At 41.4% G+C, this 20,026-nt stretch overlaps 1 protein-coding gene across 6 annotated transcripts in view; it reads left to right on the forward strand.

The window, feature by feature from the left end:
• GNB1 (G protein subunit beta 1) overlaps positions 1-19,465 on the forward strand; it is a 39,676-nt gene extending 20,211 nt beyond the window's left edge. For 4 of the 6 annotated variants that reach the window (XM_068158216.1, XM_068158212.1, XM_068158215.1 and 1 more), the window contains 10 exons: positions 5,903-6,010; positions 6,603-6,641; positions 8,002-8,108; positions 9,501-9,564; positions 10,975-11,137; positions 11,580-11,646; positions 13,044-13,245; positions 13,931-14,147; positions 16,863-16,974; positions 17,380-19,465. In XM_068158216.1, the coding sequence (XP_068014317.1) occupies positions 5,954-6,010; positions 6,603-6,641; positions 8,002-8,108; positions 9,501-9,564; positions 10,975-11,137; positions 11,580-11,646; positions 13,044-13,245; positions 13,931-14,147; positions 16,863-16,969 (1,023 nt within the window). In that variant the 5' untranslated portion in view covers positions 5,903-5,953 and the 3' untranslated portion in view covers positions 16,970-16,974; positions 17,380-19,465. Of the gene's footprint in view, positions 1-2,244; positions 2,321-5,902; positions 6,011-6,602; positions 6,642-8,001; positions 8,109-9,500; positions 9,565-10,974; positions 11,138-11,579; positions 11,647-13,043; positions 13,246-13,930; positions 14,148-16,862; positions 16,975-17,379 lie in introns of those variants that run through there. The other 2 variants (XM_068158217.1, XM_068158218.1) reach the window with 2 other exon arrangements.
• Positions 19,466-20,026: the final 561 nt, after the last annotated feature.

Genomic DNA, 20,026 nt, shown 5'->3' on the forward strand with positions numbered 1-20,026 from the left:
TTTGACTCTTGTGAAGCCCCTTAGCCTGTGAGGGGCATTACTGGTTGCCCATGTGTTTATAGAAGGTGTTTACTCAGCTAAGTGTTATCTTCAGTTAGCAGATACCTTTCTTTTTAAAGCAAGCAGCAAGCCAGTTCCCACCTCCTTCTCTAAACCTGCCTTCTGAGGTGTCCTCTAATTAGTTCCCTTGGTCAACCCTAGACACCTCCAGTGTTCTTTTTTGGAGGAGCAGAAGCTGAAATGGAACACAGTGTTCCCAGTATAGACAAACCATTGCTTTTACTGAGTGGCATTTTGGTATTTTCAGTATTTTCTGTCCCATTTTCTGTGTAACCTTTTGTTTTAACCAGAGCAGGGTATTGATGTCATTCAGCTTTCAGGGCATGTTCTGCAGGGATTCTTTTTTCCCTTCCAATGAAGTTTATATCACAGAAGCTTGTGTGACTGTACATTTGTGTTCCTGTATACCTTTCCTTTGATTTCTAACTTCTAAAATTATCTGGACCTCTCTTTTTTTGGGTGGTCACTGTACCTGGAGATGTGTCTACTTCAGGATCAGGAGGCAACCCTGAATTTCTCTTTTCCTGTTTTCTGTTTTGGATCCTGTAAAAGGGAGAGAGATCACCTCAAATTTCCACAAACAATTCTCACCTTGCTGTGTTTCCTGCTGAATAAAAGTCAACTAGGAGTCAATATATACTTCTGATTAAATAACAAAAAACCCCTCAGCTTTTCAAAGCCAATGTGATGTCAAAACATTGGAACTAGCAGTGGATTGCATCTAATTCCTTTGTCATTGTGGAAACGTACAAGCTGCTGTGCATGTTGCTAATAGGATTTATGGTATCTAATAGATTAGCACAGCTTCATTTAATCAGATGACCTGCTATGAGACTGTCTGGGAGGCATAACATGAACTCATTATTAAGGCTGTAAAGTTTTGGCTCTGTTTTTGCAAATGATGTGTTTTGCTTTTCTTCTCTTTCAAACACACTGGAGTGATGCTATTACCAGGAGAGATGTTGAAGGAACTAATACCAGACAGCCTGTTCTTTTGGGAGAGGGGTGATTTGGCAAACCTCCTTAGGAAATTACTATGCTTGGGTAACACTAACAATATAAATTTCAACCTCTCTTACCAGACTTTGCATCATCAGTGGCTTGGTGGGATTGCTTCACTTGTTGGCAGTAGTAGCAGTGTAGTAAAAATACCTTGTAGTAAAGTTTGCCAGCAAGGGACAGCAGCTCTAAAATATTTGACTTAATGGTAGTTGTGATTTCAAATCTGGGTTCTCTTCTTGTACTCTGTAATCCTGCTCACAGGACAGGCTATCTAGGAGAGAATGGAAGACTCTCTCTTTTTGAATTCTTTTTTATAGGATTGGTGTGAGAAAATGAAATAGCCAAGGGTCTAATAAGGATTGCCTCATGGCTGTTACCAGGTAGTTTGAAAGAGGAATCATTTAACCCAAGAATGTATATTTGGGTGAGCTGTGTTCAGCTCTATCCATTTCTCTTACAATGCAGGCAAGCCTCAGTCTACATGTAAATGTGATGGAGTTAATAACAGCTTGCTTCAGTAAGTGAACTTAATTAGATAAATAGCTTGAGCTCTGGAAAGGGCATTGAAATTGTAACAACAACATGAGTGAATTTCAGTTCTTCCTTAACCTTTGAATTGTTCTGTCACTGTGTTCTGAGTAGTAAGCTTCACCTGCAAATTAGAGATACTGCACTGGTATCCTAAGTATATCTCCTTTTGCAGAAAGAATGGGAAGACTTGTAGATTTCATGAAGCTTTCTGTTCAGTTCAGAGATTCTGTGCACAGTTGGTCAATATGTAATTGATTGCCTGGACATGCATGACTTTCCTCTTACATTGGAATATAGCTCACAGAGCTTAGAGAAAAAAAACAAATGCAGAAGTTGTTACTTGGACTTGATAGATCCTTTTGGCATAGTTGAATTGTCAAGTTTTACCATTGAGGGAAAGTAACAACTTAGGCAAATCAAGAATGGACCTATGTGGGAAGCAGAGGAGCGAAGAGACTCTTCTATGGGTAACTCAGAAGGGATTAGAGAGTTGGAGTATTTGGGGCAGTGAAGAGTAGTGAACTACCTTGCAAGTGCACATATTGTTGTCCCTAGCAAGAAGAGAATTATCTAGGAGGCATTCTTGTCAACAAGATTAGGGGGAATTAGAGCAGAGACACTTAAGCACTTCAGCCTCTGGAAAGGTCTTGAGTGAGTTCAGCAAAGTGAATGTTATTCTGGAGAAGCTGCCTTCAAGAGCACAGTAGGTTACTCGAAAGAAAGGGAGGTAAGCATGAGTTTGGCTGCTACTTATTTCTTCACAGCTGTGGTGATCATCTGGAAAAAGGAGTTTGGAGCTTGAGTGGTGACTCCTTGCATGAGGTTTGCCTTAGAAATCTAGCAACGTCTTTCAGAACCCCAGAAATAGAAGCACCATCTGTAAAGAGCTTACAGTTTCTTCTAGAAACCTTCTAATAAAATGGGGTTAAATGCCTTTGAATATCAAACAGCCTGTGCTTGTTCCTTCTGTGTCTGTAAGATGAGCAAAGCTGTATTAAAAACTCTCATGTACTGAGTGAACATTGATTAAAATGATTTGGGGTTTTTCATATATACATTTTCCTGTTCTTGCTGTCCTAAAGATATATTTTTTAATACAAAATACCAATAAACTCTGCTGGTTTTACAGTAGGGCTGGAAACTTCACAAGAGGATGGAGCCCTGTTTTATTTTTTCCCCGTGATCTCCTATTTCTGCCATAAATGTAATTGCCTAAGACTTGATGTAAAAGAGAGGAATAGCCAAGTTGCTTGACTGGTTGTCCCATAAATTTTACAGCCTGCTTCAGAGAACTCCTGTATTTTAATGCCTTTGGCTTCATTGGGATTTTTGTTTCCTGAGTGTTAGTGAGTTCAGTCATGTTGGCAGGAATTGGAACTTCCTGTTGACGTTGAAACAACAAAGGCTACAAAGGGAATGTGGAAATCTGGTTTAAACAATTCCAGTGGATGCTGTTAGAAATGCAGTTCAGCTTGGAGTTGCTTGCAGTGCATAGGGGGTAACTTGTGACTCCAAATGTGTATCTAACCTCAAGATACAAGCTTACATTACAGATGAAGAAGAAATCAAGGTTGCATGCATTCACTATTGGTTGTCAAGCAGTGAACACTGAAATGTGTCCTACCTGACAAGTGGCTGAAGGTCAAGAGCCATTGAAGCTGCTTTAGGAATAGTAGTTCATTGAACTCCATGCTGCCTGTGATAGTGGAGACAGTATCTTGTATGTAGGAGTAAAGGTTTCTGTAGTGCTGGTAAACCCTTTGGAAGTTGTTCATTAAGAGGAAGCTTTCACTCAAACAGTGAGTGGTAGTCCTTTTGAGGAGCTTAGCTGCACACTAAGCAGGGCAGGTTGTGTATATGCATGATAAAAAGCATTTGTGAAATGATTCTGAAGGTTGGGTTTGTTGTGCTTAGTTCTCACAGACTGGGAAGGATTTTGGCTTGCTCTGCCCCTCTGTACTTGGAAGAGAATGGTGGCTAAGTGCTGGGGTAGAATTGTCTTGAATTTGCCAGGAGAGTTTCTTCTGTAACTGAAGTGTCCATCCAGCTCCTGTGTTAGGCCTTTCAAGGTACAGTGGAGGCTTCATTTGTGTGAAGGCAGACATCTGTGTGCTAGTTAAGCTGTGACAGCCCATCAGCTGGGGCATGTGACTCGAATCCCTCCAGCATCTTGGCTACAGCTTTCTCAGTGTCACTGCCCGTGTGTCAGTGCAGCAGACACTCGCCCTCCTGAGCTGCTCCTTCTGGCTGTGTCACTTGCAGCAGTGCCCTTTAGTGCACACTATATTAAGCAATAAGGCATAAGCATGAAATAGGTTTGCATGATTTGTTTTGAACTCAGCACATGCAAATTATCCAGAATGAAACTGCAGGGCTCAATTTTTGTGAAATGAACTTTCTCAGCATGGCTCTTTGCCCTAGGATTAGTGTTCACCTCCTTAGGCCTCTCTTCCTGTTCCCTACCAAGTTTTGTTTCATTGAACTGGAAGAGGATTCTCCTGCACAGTACACAAATTCTGAGAGATAGGAGTTGGCACCATTTTAAGCTGCATGTTGCAGGGGAATGTAGCTGCTTTGACTGATGTGTTTCAGCCTATTATATTTTTAGGTAAAGCTTCATGTAAAATCTTCAGCATAGTTACCTGTAACTGCAACTGGAATTCTGCTGTTACAAATCTGTATCTTAACCCTGTCATTGAGTTGCTCTGACCTTCAGCAAAATACTTGAGTTTTGGATTGTAATTTCTTTCCCTGAAATAGGAATGAGAATATCTCTAAATTCTTTGTGCCCTACTTGAAAAGGTTGGTATTTGCTTGGTGGGAAGTGGGCTTCTGTATTAACTTAGAGAATGGCAGAAAGAGAATTGGGTATCAAAAAGCTCAAAGATGTGAAAAATTGCAGTTTACTCTTAAAGAAGAATTTTTAGAGTTTCCTAATTCCTTTCTTGTGAGAGCAGCACTTAGTATTGCAGTGTGTGAACTACACAGGAGCTGTAGACAGTGATGACTGCATGCTGAAAACCAGAGACCCAACCACAGAAAAACATCGTGTCTTAAAACATCTTGAGAAACAAAGGAGCAGTGAAAAGAAAGGTGGTTATAAGATAATAAAACACTCTTGATGGGTTTTGTCTTAACTGGATTTTGGTCTGAGCTGAACAAGCAATATTAAAGTGGCTTAGAGTTGATCCTGGAGCCAGAAGAGAGGAAGGAGACATCTCAAAGAGAGCAAGGAGACACCTCATTTCACAGCAAAGCAAAAGGGCTTTGAAGTTGTGGGAATGGAGGTCCTAGGACAAAACTAAACTTCCTTTTCTAAAATATTTGGGGTTTCAAAGGAGTATGAGTTCATAAGTGTGATAGGACAAGAGCTGACATTTGTTCCTTCAGGCCCTTGGTTTGGAATACTGGTCACTGAAGTGAGCTCTGGGATAAAGCTGGTTATGTGGGACAGTAATATTTAGGGAACCTTCAAATCCTCATAACTTTGATTTGCTTTCACAATGTGCTCCCTGTTACTGAGACTAGATACAAGGAGTGGAAATTACCCTCATCTGTCTCCTTGGGAAGGCCTTCAGGAAAAAAGCAAACCCCCCCATGCTTGCAAAGATAAATAAGCTGATTAAATCTTACCAGAGTTACATGTAAAGCTGCTAGCTTTGTCTGTTGGGAGTGGTCTCTCAAGCTCCTCCCTTCAGCCTAACGTTAGAAAGTTGTTATTTTATTCTGACATGCTAAAAACCATTCTGGGAGCATCAAGGAGACATTTTTGCCAGTTAAGTGTAATCCTGAACATCATTTGTGAGTGATCTCCTTTCATCCAGGTAGCAGAGCAACCTAATGTGTTGCAGCTAATGTGTTGCAGAGTGTGCTCAGTAATGGGCCTTTTTACAGCATTTTGGAAGTGCTTTGTGTAGGTCTGTAAATACTTCAGATGCTTAGTTTTTTTGATAGGAGGATTCCTTACTCCAGTCTTAAGACGTGCAGAGAAGTTCTGAGTGTCAGATCTAGTGTGATCTGCTGCTTCACTTCAGGGAAAATGGAGTGAATCAGGAAAAACACTAATACAACAAAAATGAAAGAAAGGACTAAGTCTCTAAACTGTATTTTATTTCTTGTAACTAGCACATTTGTGTCTGGCAGTACCTTTCTCTGAAGCTTGCAGAAATACCTTCACTTATATTCCAGTACTTACTCCACTCTGCCTTTTTCCCAAGTGCTGTTGGAGCTGGTTGAAGGAAATCGTCTGCTCTAGCAATTTCAAGCTGTGATTCCTACTAATTCTCATTATTATCACCTCTCCTTTCAGATTTCTGGTTGTTTCAGAGGTGGCAGTGGAGCACACCTTTAGCACAGGAAAATGAGTGAGCTTGACCAGTTACGCCAGGAGGCTGAGCAACTGAAAAACCAAATCAGAGTGAGTATTGTGTCAGTGGGGCTCAGAGCCACAGCATGGGTGAGTGGTCATTTGGGCATCCTGAGGAGAGCAGAGACAGAAATGATGCATCAAGTTGAGTGTTTCCACAATGTCAGAGTTAATGTTGTGGATCTATAGGAAGGGAAGCACATCAGGAAATTGCTTTTTTTATCTTTAGTATTGCCTAGAAAATAATAGTGACACCAAAGAATACTGAGGCTTTTCTGAGCCAGACCATCACCAATGCTAAGTGACCTCCTGCTTAAAATAAGGTCAGCTATAAGGTTATTCAGAGCTTTGTCCAGTAAAGTCTTGAAGGCTCCTCAGGATGGAGACTGCACAGCCTGTCCAGACGAGCAGTTCCACTGCTTGACTGTCTTCTTCTCTCAAGATGAAAATGTAGAAGTTAAAAGCTCAGTATGCTGAGTGTGTTACAACAACAGCAGATTATGCTCAGTTAGGGTGGCTTCTCTGTGGGTGAGAAGCAGAAATGCTTTCTGAACCTTGTTTTGGGGGTGCTTGGTCAGTTTGACAAAACAGAGAGCCAGAAATGTACAGAACTTCTGATTTCTGTAACTTTCCTCCGTTGCAGGATGCTAGGAAAGCATGTGCAGATGCCACCTTGGCTCAGGTAAGCATTTGAGAGTTACCCTGCTGGGCTTAACCTACTTATTAATTTCTCAATGACATTGCAGTTATGTCTGAACTGCTGCTGAACCTGAGCTAATACCTTTGCATCTTGCTGTACTGTCACATTTTGATCCTTCTGGCTTGGATTCAGTCAATGTTACCTTGGGGAAAGGGAAATCTGCACTCTGAATAGTGCATCTCATGGAGATACTGTGGTTTATTCGAGAAACCTGGTAGGAATTTAGGCTGAAGCATGATTGTAGCAGAGGAAGATGTGGCCAGACTTTGCTTTTCTGGTTTTCTAGATATGTATTGAATTGGCTTACTCCTCATCTACTTCAGTCCACTTGCTTGAATACTGACTATTAATCCTGGCTGGCTGAGTTGAGATAACTGACACAGAAGTGATGACTTTCAGTTTATTACCTTAAAATGTCATTAATTCTATATGAGGCACAATGTTGAGTAGTTTTCAAGGTGGAGGTGGGGGGGAAAGGGGGAAAGCTTCAGTGTTAGCCAATAGGAAAGATGCCCACCATGAAAAGAATTTTGTGGGGGACTTTCTTATCTGTTTATCTGAGTCCTAAGCTGGGTTGATAGCCTTTGAAAAGAAGCAGAGATCTTTACTCAAATGCATGTGCTGAAGAATTTTGTAGCATGGAGACATTATCCATAAAACAAACTCAGGGACTTGTTGGGATGTGTGGTGCTTAGTGCTGGAAGTGTGTTGTGCTGGTTTGTGTCTGTGCTTTTGGGGTTTGTTTTGTATTCTTATTCTTTTTTTAAACTGGTACTTCTCTCCAGACTGAGGGACTGCCTTATATTAAATTTAACAGTGTAAGGACAGCTAAAGTGATTACTTCCTCACTTGGCTATTCACTTCTTGAAGATAAAAGTAGTCTTGAAGAAGCTCAATAAATGAGGAATACCCTGAATTTAATAATCCTGCACTTGGAAGGGAAGGCCATTTGGATCTGAAAGCAAGTTATTAATTAATCCTTTGAAAGTGGAGACCTTTAAAGCCTGATATGCTTCCCCACACCCACCCTTCTGGAAAGAAGCAGTCTACCACATATATCTATAAGGAGTAGAAAATGCTGATCAAAGGTCTGAAATTCTAGAGGTCTAAGGAGATATGACCTAAGCACAGCAATATCTGAGAGCCTTTAGAAATGCCCCAGAGAGGCTGCTTTCTGCCTTTGGTGAAGACAGAAAATGGTTTAACTTGGGATTAGGCAATTCAAAGCCTCAGTCACTACTCAAAATAAGGAATATGGTCTGCACTGGAGTGCTCTTTTAAATGTAATTGTGTGTGTTGTGTTGCTTCTGAAACTGTGGAGTGTATGACATTTCCCTTGCAGATCACAGCCAATATTGACCCAGTGGGGAGAATTCAGATGCGCACTAGAAGAACACTGCGGGGACACCTGGCTAAAATTTATGCAATGCATTGGGGGACTGATTCCAGGTGGGTGCTAGTGCTACAGAATCAGATCTTTGGTAAATAGAGTGCACAGAACTCTGCTTTTCCCATTCCTACTGCTGGAAACCACTCATTCCAAGAAACTCAGAAAAGCAAGAGAAATGCCAATGTGGCTTTCTTCTCCTAAGGTCCTATTTTGTTTGTTAGTGCCAAAGTGCCAGTCTTCTGCTTGCCTGCAAGCTAGAGCTGTGGTACCACATGGGGGACTGTGAAGATGGAGTAGATTTCATTATCAGTTGTCTTTTTTTGCTCAAGTGTCTTCCTGTTAACTACTGAGGCTTAGTTGGAAGGAACTAAATGATACCAATATCAGCTACTTTCACTCCCCTTTCAAGAACTTTAAGGCACGCTAATGGCAGCACATTTTCAGCCCTCAGTTAAAGCCATGTTGTTGCTGCTGCCTTGCAGGAACAAAAGAGATTCCCCTTAGGAATTTTTAAGCCACAACTAAGGAGTTTGTAAGTTGCAGCTGGCCTCTTTTTCTACTTCAGTCTTTTACACCTCGGTTTCCTGTGCCTTGAAAGAAGCTAATTTCTCACAGATATGTGGAGTTCATTGCTTCAGGCATCTCTTTGGCATATGGCTTACTTAAAAGATGGGAATTCAATTTCTTGTTTGGCAAAAGGGTTTCAAGACAGCTCTAATAAAATACAACCTAGAGCAAAAGAAGAAGAAATAATGCAGAGAGGCTGGAGTACCTCAGTGATTACGCTGCATTGTTCAGCTTGGAAATGGTCAGAGGAAGATGCACAGTGCAAATTTTAATACCATATTGGAGTATTTTGTCCAGAATGACTTAGACAGTGTGGAGACTATAGAGAGTTTTGTGTCAGTGTAGCTGATCTTTCTTGAAGCACATTAAAAGCAGGTAAGAGAGCTCTGAACAATGAATTAGGTGCATCATGTTTCAGATGTCATTGCTGGGTGGGGGATTGAGGTGAGGTAAAAGTCTTCCCAATGCTCCCCCTTCCAACAGTGCTGTGTTTTGTTGTCATTTCCCATTGTGTTTCAATGCTGACATTCCTTCAGGGCTGTCTTAGTGTCAATTCCCAAACCCCCATGAGTCTGAAGCCTGTGTTTAGGACACACAGGCAGTGATTCCATGCAAATTTTTTCCTTCTGATATCTATGCTGTGATGTTAGTTTAATAGCTGCAGTTTATCCTGATGTTAGAATGTGTTAACATGGAGGTGTTGCATCATATTGAGCACTGAAATGGAGTCATTTCAAAGCTATTTTGCTAGTGCTCATAAGTGAGTGGGTAATGCCATGCTGTGCCTTGGCCTTGATGGTGGAGACAAATGCCCCAACACAGATGTTCAGCACAGAGCTTCTTGTCTTCCTGCAATGATTGTGTTTACTTTGTTTCCTCTCTAGGCTTCTAGTTAGTGCCTCCCAGGATGGCAAACTTATAATTTGGGACAGCTATACTACAAACAAGGTAAGGCTAGCTGACGTGTGGCTGTGTAATTCAGTTGTGGATACGAAGGAGGGAAATGTTAGCTGTCATGATTCTGGCTGCATTACTTTAGTAGTTCTAAGATCAAACCCATGTTGCCCCTTCAGATTAGTTTGAGAGAGCTGCTGAAGCCTGTTGTGCAGAGGAGCATGTGTGTCACTTCATAGGGAACTGACTTCATTTCAAATATGTTTTCCTGTCTTAGCTTGCTGTTGCCTCAAAAATAATTTTGCCAGAGCACCTGAGCAAATGGCATGCTGCAGAGGACAGAGAAGCAAACTCCTCCAGTAGCAGCTCCTAAAGCTGGGGTGGTTGTTGAATCCTAGGTGTGAAACTAGTGGATCCTTACCTTTACTGAAGAGTAAAATGAAAAAAACCCCAAACAACTGAACAAACAAAGCCCCAAACCACAAACCCTCTGGAATTAGAAGCAGCAAACAGCTTGGTGTTGTGCTCAGTTTGACTGGGTGACACCCTGGAGCAGTTAGTGCAGCAGCACTGGAATGCAAGTCTCCAGATGTGCTTTGGCCATTGCAGCACAGAGTGGAAGTAACACAGGTCAGAATCTTCCTAATGATAAAACGGCTTCAGGTGACTAGTTTGATGAGGTCTTTAGTAGAAGACTTCCAAAAAAGAGCTGATGATGGGTTTAGTGCAGGGTATTGTTTTTTAACTGCTGATTGCTTCAGGATGACTGATTACATTCTGTTCTCCTGCTGTTACTGTCACCTTTACCCTAAGAGATGCAGGAAGATTGTTAATACTGCACAAAATCTGAGGATATGATCCCCTTTCTGAAGATGTTGAGAGCAAATCTGAAGGATGAATGCAAGGAGATAACATGACAGAACAGGTTGAGCTTGGATACATTTTTAAGTCGAGTTCTTTGAGCACAGAATGAGAAGGAACCATGGGGTAGTTATTTAAATCTGAAGCCTGATTGCTTGCAGCGGGTTTCCAAAGAAGGATTTAAATGACAGTGAAAGGAGCCGATTTCCTTACTTACCATTCATAGCATCGGAGCCTGGAAATGGCAGTTTTGCTGACTGCACTTGGAAGTCAATATTTTCCTGAACCCATAATAAACCAATAGTAATCAGAGCACTGCAATGAAATAATTCAGTTTTTAGCAAAATTGTTGATTAAAGAGGATTCAGGAAAGGCAGAGCTGAGGTTTTAATTACGTCACAACTTGGTCTGACGAGCTGCATGTGCAAGTTACCCCCAAAATAGTTTGATACTCAAACAGCTAAAGACTTTTCACTGCTTTCTTGTTCTTTTGACAAAAAAAAAAGATGATGCACGTCTTCAGAGAGAGGCAAAAGCCTTCCTGGGGGTGCATTATTGAATCGGTTGCTGTGCAGATGAAACACACCAGTGTGTTGCTTTCAGGTGCATGCTATTCCCCTGCGCTCATCCTGGGTGATGACTTGTGCATATGCTCCTTCTGGAAATTACGTGGCTTGTGGTGGTCTTGATAACATCTGTTCCATTTATAACTTGAAAACTCGTGAAGGGAATGTACGTGTCAGCCGTGAACTAGCTGGTCACACAGGTGAGTGCCTGCTCAGAATGCTCCTAAGTTACCTAAGCACAGCCATTAGCCATTTCCCTCTTTATGGTCTCTTTGTTTCCACAGAGAGCTCATCCAAAACACAGCAAAACAAAGGTAGATTGCTCTAGAGGCTGTCAGCGTAGCTCCAGAGAAAACCTCTAATGGTGTTAGAGATACCTTTGTTTAGGCTGAGTTGCTGTGGTCCCGGTGCATCTCTGTGCTGCTGTACTGGTTGAATTTGGCACAGTCTGTAAAGAACAAAATTACATTGTGTCCAAAATGTCAGTTTCCTAGATTAAAAACTGCCTGTGTTGTGTTTTAGGCTTATACAGTAGGTCTTAATGCATAATCAGGAGATGAGGAAGGAACATACAAGCAAGCCAGAGTGCAGTGTGAAGAGTGATTTCTGTTCTAACTCATCAACTTCCAATTTTGTTTTCAGGATACTTGTCATGCTGTCGCTTCTTGGATGATAATCAAATCGTTACCAGCTCTGGCGACACTACTTGGTAAGCAGCACAGTTTGGACATGATCATTAGTAATGGCTGTTCACAGCTATGCTCTTACTGAAGGGAATTTGCTCCTTCATAAATCTGATGGTCATCCAGAAGATTCAGTGTGATGTAATCATCATTCACCTGTCATGTTTCTACTTGGAAAACTTGGACTTTGAAGTGTGTTAGCTTTGGCTGCCCATTTTCTGAAGAGCCTGACCCAATTCTCTGTTGAGATGGGATGGGAAGTGGGGTTTTTTACTGTAACTATTTGGGCTGATGACTTCTCTCAGTCTTGTTCAGTATTCAGTATTTATTACTTTAAAAGTTCTACTTGGTCTTTTCTAATGCCATTACTGGGAAGAGCTCCTAGGAAATATTCTGCAGTGACAGTAGATGGATTTGTTGAGGAGAATGTAGGTGTATGTCTTAATAAATACTAGCTTCTGAACAAAAAAAGACCTCCATCTTTTACATACATTTTTCTATCTAGTTCTGAAAAGCATTACAGCTCTCCCAAGCAGCAGTTCCTAGAGCAAAGGTAGTCTAATAAACACCTCTCCTACACAGTATCAGTCTTTTTGAATGCCTGTCTTAGTCCACAGATTCAGAGCAGCTATTAAGTATATACTTTTTATATACCAGTTTCTTCTTAAAATGTCTTGGTGGTTTGTTGTGTTTGCTTTCTAAAAGAGCCAAAACCAAACAGGATTTGTTTAAAGTGATGCTCTTTCTAAAAGAGCTGCTTCAGGAGTTATTGTAGGAACTCTGCATTACCTTGACAGTTTGTCCTTGACATCAGTTCAGGCAAACTTCAAAGTACAACTCTCTCTTCTTTGTCTGGTGACAATCTGCCACTGATGGCTCTGGTTAGGGGAGAAATTACAGAAATTAAACCCCTTTAGTCCTCCTTAAACATTTAGCCCTCTTGTTAGGGAGGTGGTAATGTTCTTTCATCCTTTTCTACCCGTTGATTATCCCTGTAGTAGTGATGTTTGCTGTCTTGGGAAAGGGGAGCAGGTTTAAGGTGACAGACACAATTCACAAAGTTACACTTCCTCAGAGTGTGTTGGAGAATGAGAAGTGCTGAGTCACAGTTTGCTGTAGCCTTAGCACTGCTGCTTTCAGTAAAGCTTGTAGCAATTCTGGACAGCAATCAGTGGCACATCACAAGAGTTTTGTGGCTCATCATCCATGAGTGTTAGCAACTGGTTTTTGCACTGTTTCTCAATTAAAAACCCTCAGTATTTTCAAATCTTGCATGTACAATTCTCTTGTAACTCTTAGTAAATATTTTTTAGTTAATACTTCACAGAGTTTTCCTTTTCCAGCAGAGCTCTGAGCAGGTTTACGCAAGAATTCTAACAGTACAACCGTGTTCATTTTTTGCCTTGTTAATTGTTCTTTCAAGTGCTCTCTGGGACATAGAAACTGGTCAGCAGACAACTACATTTACTGGGCACACTGGAGATGTCATGAGTTTGTCTCTGGCTCCTGATGCCCGGTGTTTTGTTTCTGGTGCCTGTGATGCCTCTGCCAAACTGTGGGATGTTAGAGAAGGAATGTGTCGGCAAACCTTCACTGGCCACGAGTCGGACATCAATGCCATCTGTGTAGGTATCACCTCCAGCAAGGATGTGGGATTTCAGTCTGTGTATTTCTCTGCTCTTAGGCATGTACTGCATGATGTAGTATGTTGGCCTGTTTTCTGGAACAGCTGTTGTAGCTGGTGGAAGTACCTGAAATGTGTACAGCCCCAGATCCATTGTGGTAAATGGAGACAGTGACTGTTCATTGAAGAACTAAGGTTGGAAAAGATCTCCAAGATCATCAAGTGCAGCCATCACCCCAACACCACCACAACCTCTACATCATGTCCCAGTGGGGTCACATCTACACATTTTCTTTAACATCTTCAGGGATGGTGACTCCGCCACCTCCCCTGGGCAAATTCCAATGACTTTTTCCTTGTATACAACCTAAACCTCCCCTGCTGCAACTTGAGGCTATTTCCTCTTGTCCTATCACTTGTTACTTGAGAGAAGAGACCAGTACCCACCTCACAGCAACCTCTTTTCAGGTAGTTGTTGAGAACAGTAAAGTCACCCCTCAGCTTTCTTTTCTCCAGGCTATGCTCTTCATTAGGCCACTGGTTGTGCCCATATGCCAGTAGTGTAGAGGTGAATATTCTTTGCTTTGTTTTTCCTCTCAGGCTGTGAAAACTGAGACAGAGGACTGGAGTCTGAAATGTGTGTTTTTATTTTTTTTTCCCCCCTTTCTTCCCCTCCCTTATCAAAGTTCTTCCCAAATGGCAATGCATTTGCCACAGGCTCGGATGATGCTACCTGCAGGCTCTTTGATCTTCGGGCTGATCAGGAGCTCATGGTTTATTCACACGACAACATCATCTGCGGCATCACCTCCGTAGCGTTTTCCAAGAGTGGACGTCTGCTCCTAGCTGGTTATGATGACTTCAACTGCAATGTCTGGGACACACTGAAAGCTGATAGAGCAGGTAAGTGCTTTTGATGATAAGCATTAGAAATGCAGTGTGAAATGCTGGATGTGTGAGTTGAGTCATATGCGCAGACCACTCCCTGCCTCAGCTTTCAAACTGGTAACCAGCGTTAGGTGACCAATGATGGAAGCAGCTTAATGATGAACTGGAGTTCTGCTGAAGGACAGAAGGGAACAATGGAAGATTGCCATGAAAAACAAAGTTTTGGGGGGTGGAGGGCTGGTTTTTATTATTAGACTGTCTGGCATTGTTTATGTGTGAACTGTTCAAGCAATTCACCACTGATGTTCATAGATTCAGGGAATTGGTTAGTTTGGAAGGGACCTTAAAGATCACCCAAGTCCAAACCCTCTGCCATGGGCAGGGGGACACCTCTCACTAGACCAGGTTGCTCAAGGCCTCACCCAGGCTGGCCTTGAACACCTTTAGGGAGGGAGCATCCACAACTTCCCTGGGCAGCCTGTTCCAGTGTCTCACCACCCTCCCTGCAGAGAATTTTTCTAATGTTAACTGTTTATACAAATATCAGGAAAGCAAATACTTTATATTAGTAGTTGGAGGCACAACCAGAGAAACAAACACTGTGGAGATTACCTTTTGAGGAAATGAGTATGACGTTTATGGTTTAATGATTAACATAATTTAACTTCAGTTCTTTAAAATGAAAGCTTGGGGGGGGGGAGGGAAGGAGACAAGGTATAAATTAGGCCATAGATGTTTTGTTGTTCTCATCAGAATAGGGCCTGAGAACAAGGGCCTGCTCTCTCTTACCAAATAAAGTACTCTTGGCTTTCAGAATTATCCAAGGTGGGTTTTAAGAGCAGGCAAAAAACTCCAGCCAAGCAAAATATTCTTCCACATAGAGCTGAAAGGCTTAGTTGCAAGTACATTAGTTAGTGCAAATTGACTCATCCCTTTGAGGGCAGGATATACTTTGGGCACTCAGTCCATGTTTTGTGAAGAGCAGTTGGTTCTATTTGCAAGTTAATGGAGCCAAATCCAGTTATTTCAGCACTGAAATGGGGGTTATGGAGAGGCCTTGTCTGTGTGTTGGGATTTAAGACTCAACATTCTTGTACTCTGGTTATTGAGACAACAAATGTGCATATAAGCCTATATAGGGATGGATTAAGCAATTGCTCTTGATTAATGTCCAGGTTAGTTTGCAATTGGCCATATTTAAGTACTGTAAAAACAGTTCCATGGTTCTCCCTGTATTTTTTCCTTGAAAGACCTTCCTGAAGAAAAACACAGCAGGAGATGGTCATTTTGCTTACCTGACATACTGCTGTGTTTATGGTCCATGTTCTCATGAAGTGTGATCCTTTATTGTCAAGTTTTACAACTCATTTTAACAACTACTTTGCCAAGTATTCTGCTTAGTGAAATGTTCTGAGCCTGAAGATTGAGCAGATTTGACACTTCTGTCCTGCCTGATTCTATATTAAAACCCGTTGTGGTTATGTATTCAGTTCAAATTGTGTAAGACTTCTTGGTGCTCTTCTGCTGCAGCACTTGGTTATGTTGATGAATTTTGATCTATTAGTGCACACTCAGTTCTAGGTAGCTCCTAGGTATTTGGCTTAGCTCTGGCTTCTGGATCATGCTGAATTTCTCAAGGTTGTGTGGTTTGTTTCCCCACTCACAGTTTGGCTTCTGCTGCAGCAGTGCACAGCTCTGTGCTGGGGCTTAGACACTTGTATGGATTTAATAGGATCTGGAGATTACTGGTGTTACTCACACAGCATTACTGCTGTTGGAAAGTGTATCAGAAATATGACTTCTTTCACCTCTTCAAGCCTCTGGACTCCTTGTGTATGAAGTAGTGACTTTATTGCACTGAATGAACAGTTAATACACATTTTTAAACACAAAACTTTGAGCTAAAGCTGACTTAATTCATGTTCTTACTGGAGAAGAGTAAGTGGAGGGGAAAAGCCCAAAACATGAATGAGGAGAGTCCTGTGAGCAGTGTAATTTATGTAGCAAGATTAATTTTAAGTCTTTCAAGAATATCTCAGCTCAGTGCTGTGGACTGGAAAGAGCTTGAATGTAATTAGTTTTTCTTCTTACCTTCTTGAAACTCTTAAATGAGAGGGGATAGAGGGAAATGTTGGCTCCTTGAATCTTTCTGTTTCGAGTCTCAATTCTTTTTTTAATGGCACTATAATTGAATTGTAGCAGATCTCTGTATTGACAAATAAATTGTATGTAGGAGTTTGTCTTGTAAGTGCCTGTGAATGTAGTAAGATGAAATTAGATGAAAAGTGCCTGAGTGCTCATAACACAATTCGGCTTACCTTCTGATTTTGCACATGAAGAAATTGTAAAATCCAACTGATCTTTATCACTGTGGAGAGGAAATCCTAAGAGCTGTGCAGTGCAGGGTCATGTATTTATTGCTGTGACATTGTCAGCAGAAGTTTCAGGGCTGTGATTGCTCAACTCCCAAGGAACCACTAAAGATCAGAATGTGGGAAACAGACAAGGGAAACTTTGCATTTACCGAATTACCCCCGTGTAAACCCATCTGGTTATGCTAAAGTTTGTGCTTAGAACACCCCAAATCAGTTAAAAATGGCACCCCTTTTGTTCAGGAGGTTTGAATGTGTGGGTTAACCAGGCCAAAGACGCGTGCCATGGCGTTCTTGGACCTGGAATCTGAAATCATCCCAGTAACGAAGCATGTTTGTTACATCTTCTTATTTATAGGTGTCCTTGCTGGTCATGATAACCGTGTCAGTTGCTTAGGTGTGACTGATGATGGGATGGCAGTGGCAACAGGATCATGGGACAGCTTCCTCAAGATCTGGAACTGAAGTAGGTAGGTATCCAACTCATTAAGGCTGTCCATGCAGAATGCTTTTCCCCAGGTCTGAGCGGTGCTGTCTCACTGATGCTGCGAGCTCGTAGTTCAGATTAGGAGAGTCACGGAGGGCTGAGGAAAAAAAAGAACCACAACAGCAAACAAGCAATGCATTTGTTTTTTTTTCAGAGGCTATTTGTTTAATGTATGCGCTGCCATTTTTGTGCTGAGCTATTTCTGGCCTGTTTTATTTCCCTGCTAGGGATGAGTGTACAGTCTTCCCAGCCCCAGTTAGTAAATAAATGGCGTTCTTGCAAATGGTGAGATAATGGCTAAATGCGTCAGTGGGTGGCCAGAGCAGAGCTTGGAACTTGATTACACTTTATCCAAGTGCAACTCTTAACAAATCTTTCTGTGTGTCAGAAGAGCGCCGGCCTCCATGACTGGAAGAAGTTTCCAACGGTTGAACATGACAAATTGATAGCATATCCAATCCAACCATACTAACTCGGACCCCATCCTCCCCAACTTCAAAGGGCAAGATCTTTTCCGTCTCCTGTTGCTGAAATGAAGAGCACAATTACCTTTCCAAGAAGAATTTCTGTGTTGTAAGCAAAATGAAATTGTGCATTCCTTTTGGGACCATTTTTTTTTTCCCCTTCCCCCCCACCCCCTCCTTTTCTTGTTGGTTTTTTTTTTCCCCCTTTTTATTTTGTTGTTGTTTCTTTCTTTCTCCTTCCTCTATTTGTCTTGAGAGTTTAAAAACGAAACACTATCATAAAAGCATGACCAGAAAATAAACTTGAGCATAATTGTGAAACAGTTAGCTTTCACTGTAGTTTCCAAGTTGAAGTTAAGGACTTTATCTCACACACTTGCAAATTTTGAAGTCATGTTTGTAGCAGGATCTTTTTTTTTTGTGTGTGTGGTTTGTTTTGGGTCTTTTCCCCAAGTTTCCTTTTTAAATACATTTCTTTGTGTATTTAATTGAGCAAAACAAGGGAGTCCTAGCCCAGAGCACCTGGGGGTCGTTAACGCTGTAAATTGAGTCCCTGACTTTGTTTTGTTTTCTGTTATTTTCTAGTATCACAGATAATTGTTGCACAAACCTTGGCATATATAGGATAATGTTAAGCAGTAAGGTAACCAAGCACATGCTGTAAAAGGTAATGAATGCTTGTTTAAAGAATCCTTTCACCTTTTATGGATAACAAATGCAATCCTTGGTCCCTCCTGCCCCCTCCCCTCCCCTTTTTCACCACACTGATTTTTTTGTTTTTAATCCAAACTTTTGGTTTTGTCCACTTGAAAGGGCAGTTTCTATCTCCTAACACTAGCCTAGAAGTCTCAACCACCAGGAAATCTCTGTTTTCAAAAGAGACCTGTCCTACACTTGGGTATTGAGTCAACTCTTTGTGTATGAAATGATGTACAAATCAATGTTTTGAAAATAATGATCTTGAACTTTCTAAGTTAAAGCAGAAAAAGAAAAAAACAAAACAAAAATAAACCTTTTTTTGTTTTTCCTTTTTGGGCTTGTTTGCCATCTTGGGTGGGTTTACTCTTAGAAATCGCATGCTGTAGAAAATGCTAAAGAAACAAAAAAAAACCAGTGCATATTGGACTAAGTCCTTTAGATGTTTTTTTCTTTGAAGAAAATAACCTGTTTAAGAAAGCAAACCAACCAACAGACCTGTAGGCATTGTCGCTGTGTTCATTCATTGTTGCTACTCTGTGCATAAGTCTATGAAGAACTCAAGTACCAAGCTATGCACGTCTTGGAGTAGCGCCAGAAGTCACCTCCTCTTTGGGTTTTCTTTGCTTTTCTGGGTGTTTTTTAGGGGGGGTTTATTTTGGTTGGTGTTTTTTTTTTGGGGGGGGGGAGGGTTTTGTTTCTGTTTTGTTCCTGTTTTGTTGGGGGTTTTTTTTTTTGGTGTTTTTTGGTTGGTTGTTCTTTTTAAAGAAACAGCCTGTTCAAACAATCGCTGTCAACAGATTGGGGGGGTGTGGGAGGAGGGAACCGAAGACCATCTTCTTTCTAAACCAGTTCCTCACAGCCAGTTGTTCCCCTTGGAGGATGAGTCCTTTGCATCTGATCAGAGTCATTTTTTGTAATGAGCAGGTTTTCCTGGCTTTCTTTTCAAATAAAACGTTGAAAGCAGCAGTGTTTGGACAGCAGATTGTTCTGTTAAACTTTCCTATCTTCTCACTGTATCCAGAGATGCTCCTTCCTAGCAGCAGTAGTAGCTTTTCTCCATTTTGTTTTTTCTGCAACATTCTGTACAAAAATGTGCTGTAATTGTGCGTTAGGCCTGGATTTGGCATAAAAGATGAATTCCCTCTTACTCTTTCATGAAACTACTCTGTAGAGCTTTCTCCACGCCCTGTATCCCTCTTCACCTTTTGTATTTAATTTTAAAGTCAGTGTACTTCAAGAAAGCTGGATGCAAGATAGATACTATATTAAAATGTAATGTTATTTAAGATGTAATAAAGCAGTTTGACATGAGTTTTGACTGATCTGTTTTGCAGCTTCTTGTTCAACCCCCAAAAGGGCTTCTGGCAGGAGTTGAGTTACGAAATAAAGAGGAGAGAAGTGTGTGCTGCCTCCAAAGCCAGAACTGCTCAGTGCTGTAAAGTGGCCTGGAGATTTAATGGTTAATTGGACAGGATAATGCAGTAGGAGAAAGGTGTGTGTTGTTATGGAGGGATGTGGGGTTTGGTTTAAAGCCAGCTGCAAGATGATGAACTAAAAGCCAGCATGGTTTTAGTTACTGGAAAGTGTCTCCAGCAGTATCCAAAAGTGGATGTGTAAATGTGCAATGTTTGCTAGCACTGATGGCCAGCACACTGAGCTTAGTGGCTGCAGGCACTTTCCTCCCTCCATTCAGAACTACTGAAGATGGACATTTCTTGGGCTGATTGCTAGAGCTACTTCAGAGCTTAATCAAAAACTGCTGGCAGCTCTCTTAGCTCCAAAGGAAAGTAGCTGGTGTGATTCATGTGGTCCACATCACAAAAATGCTTTGTGGAATAGAAAAGGGGGCAACACTTGAAGGAGGAAATCAGA

Source organism: Melanerpes formicivorus, unplaced genomic scaffold, assembly GCF_026170545.1.
Source record: "Melanerpes formicivorus ecotype bairdi unplaced genomic scaffold, bMelFor1.0.p_v2 SCAF_39, whole genome shotgun sequence".
Taxonomy (NCBI): Eukaryota; Metazoa; Chordata; class Aves; order Piciformes; family Picidae; genus Melanerpes; species Melanerpes formicivorus.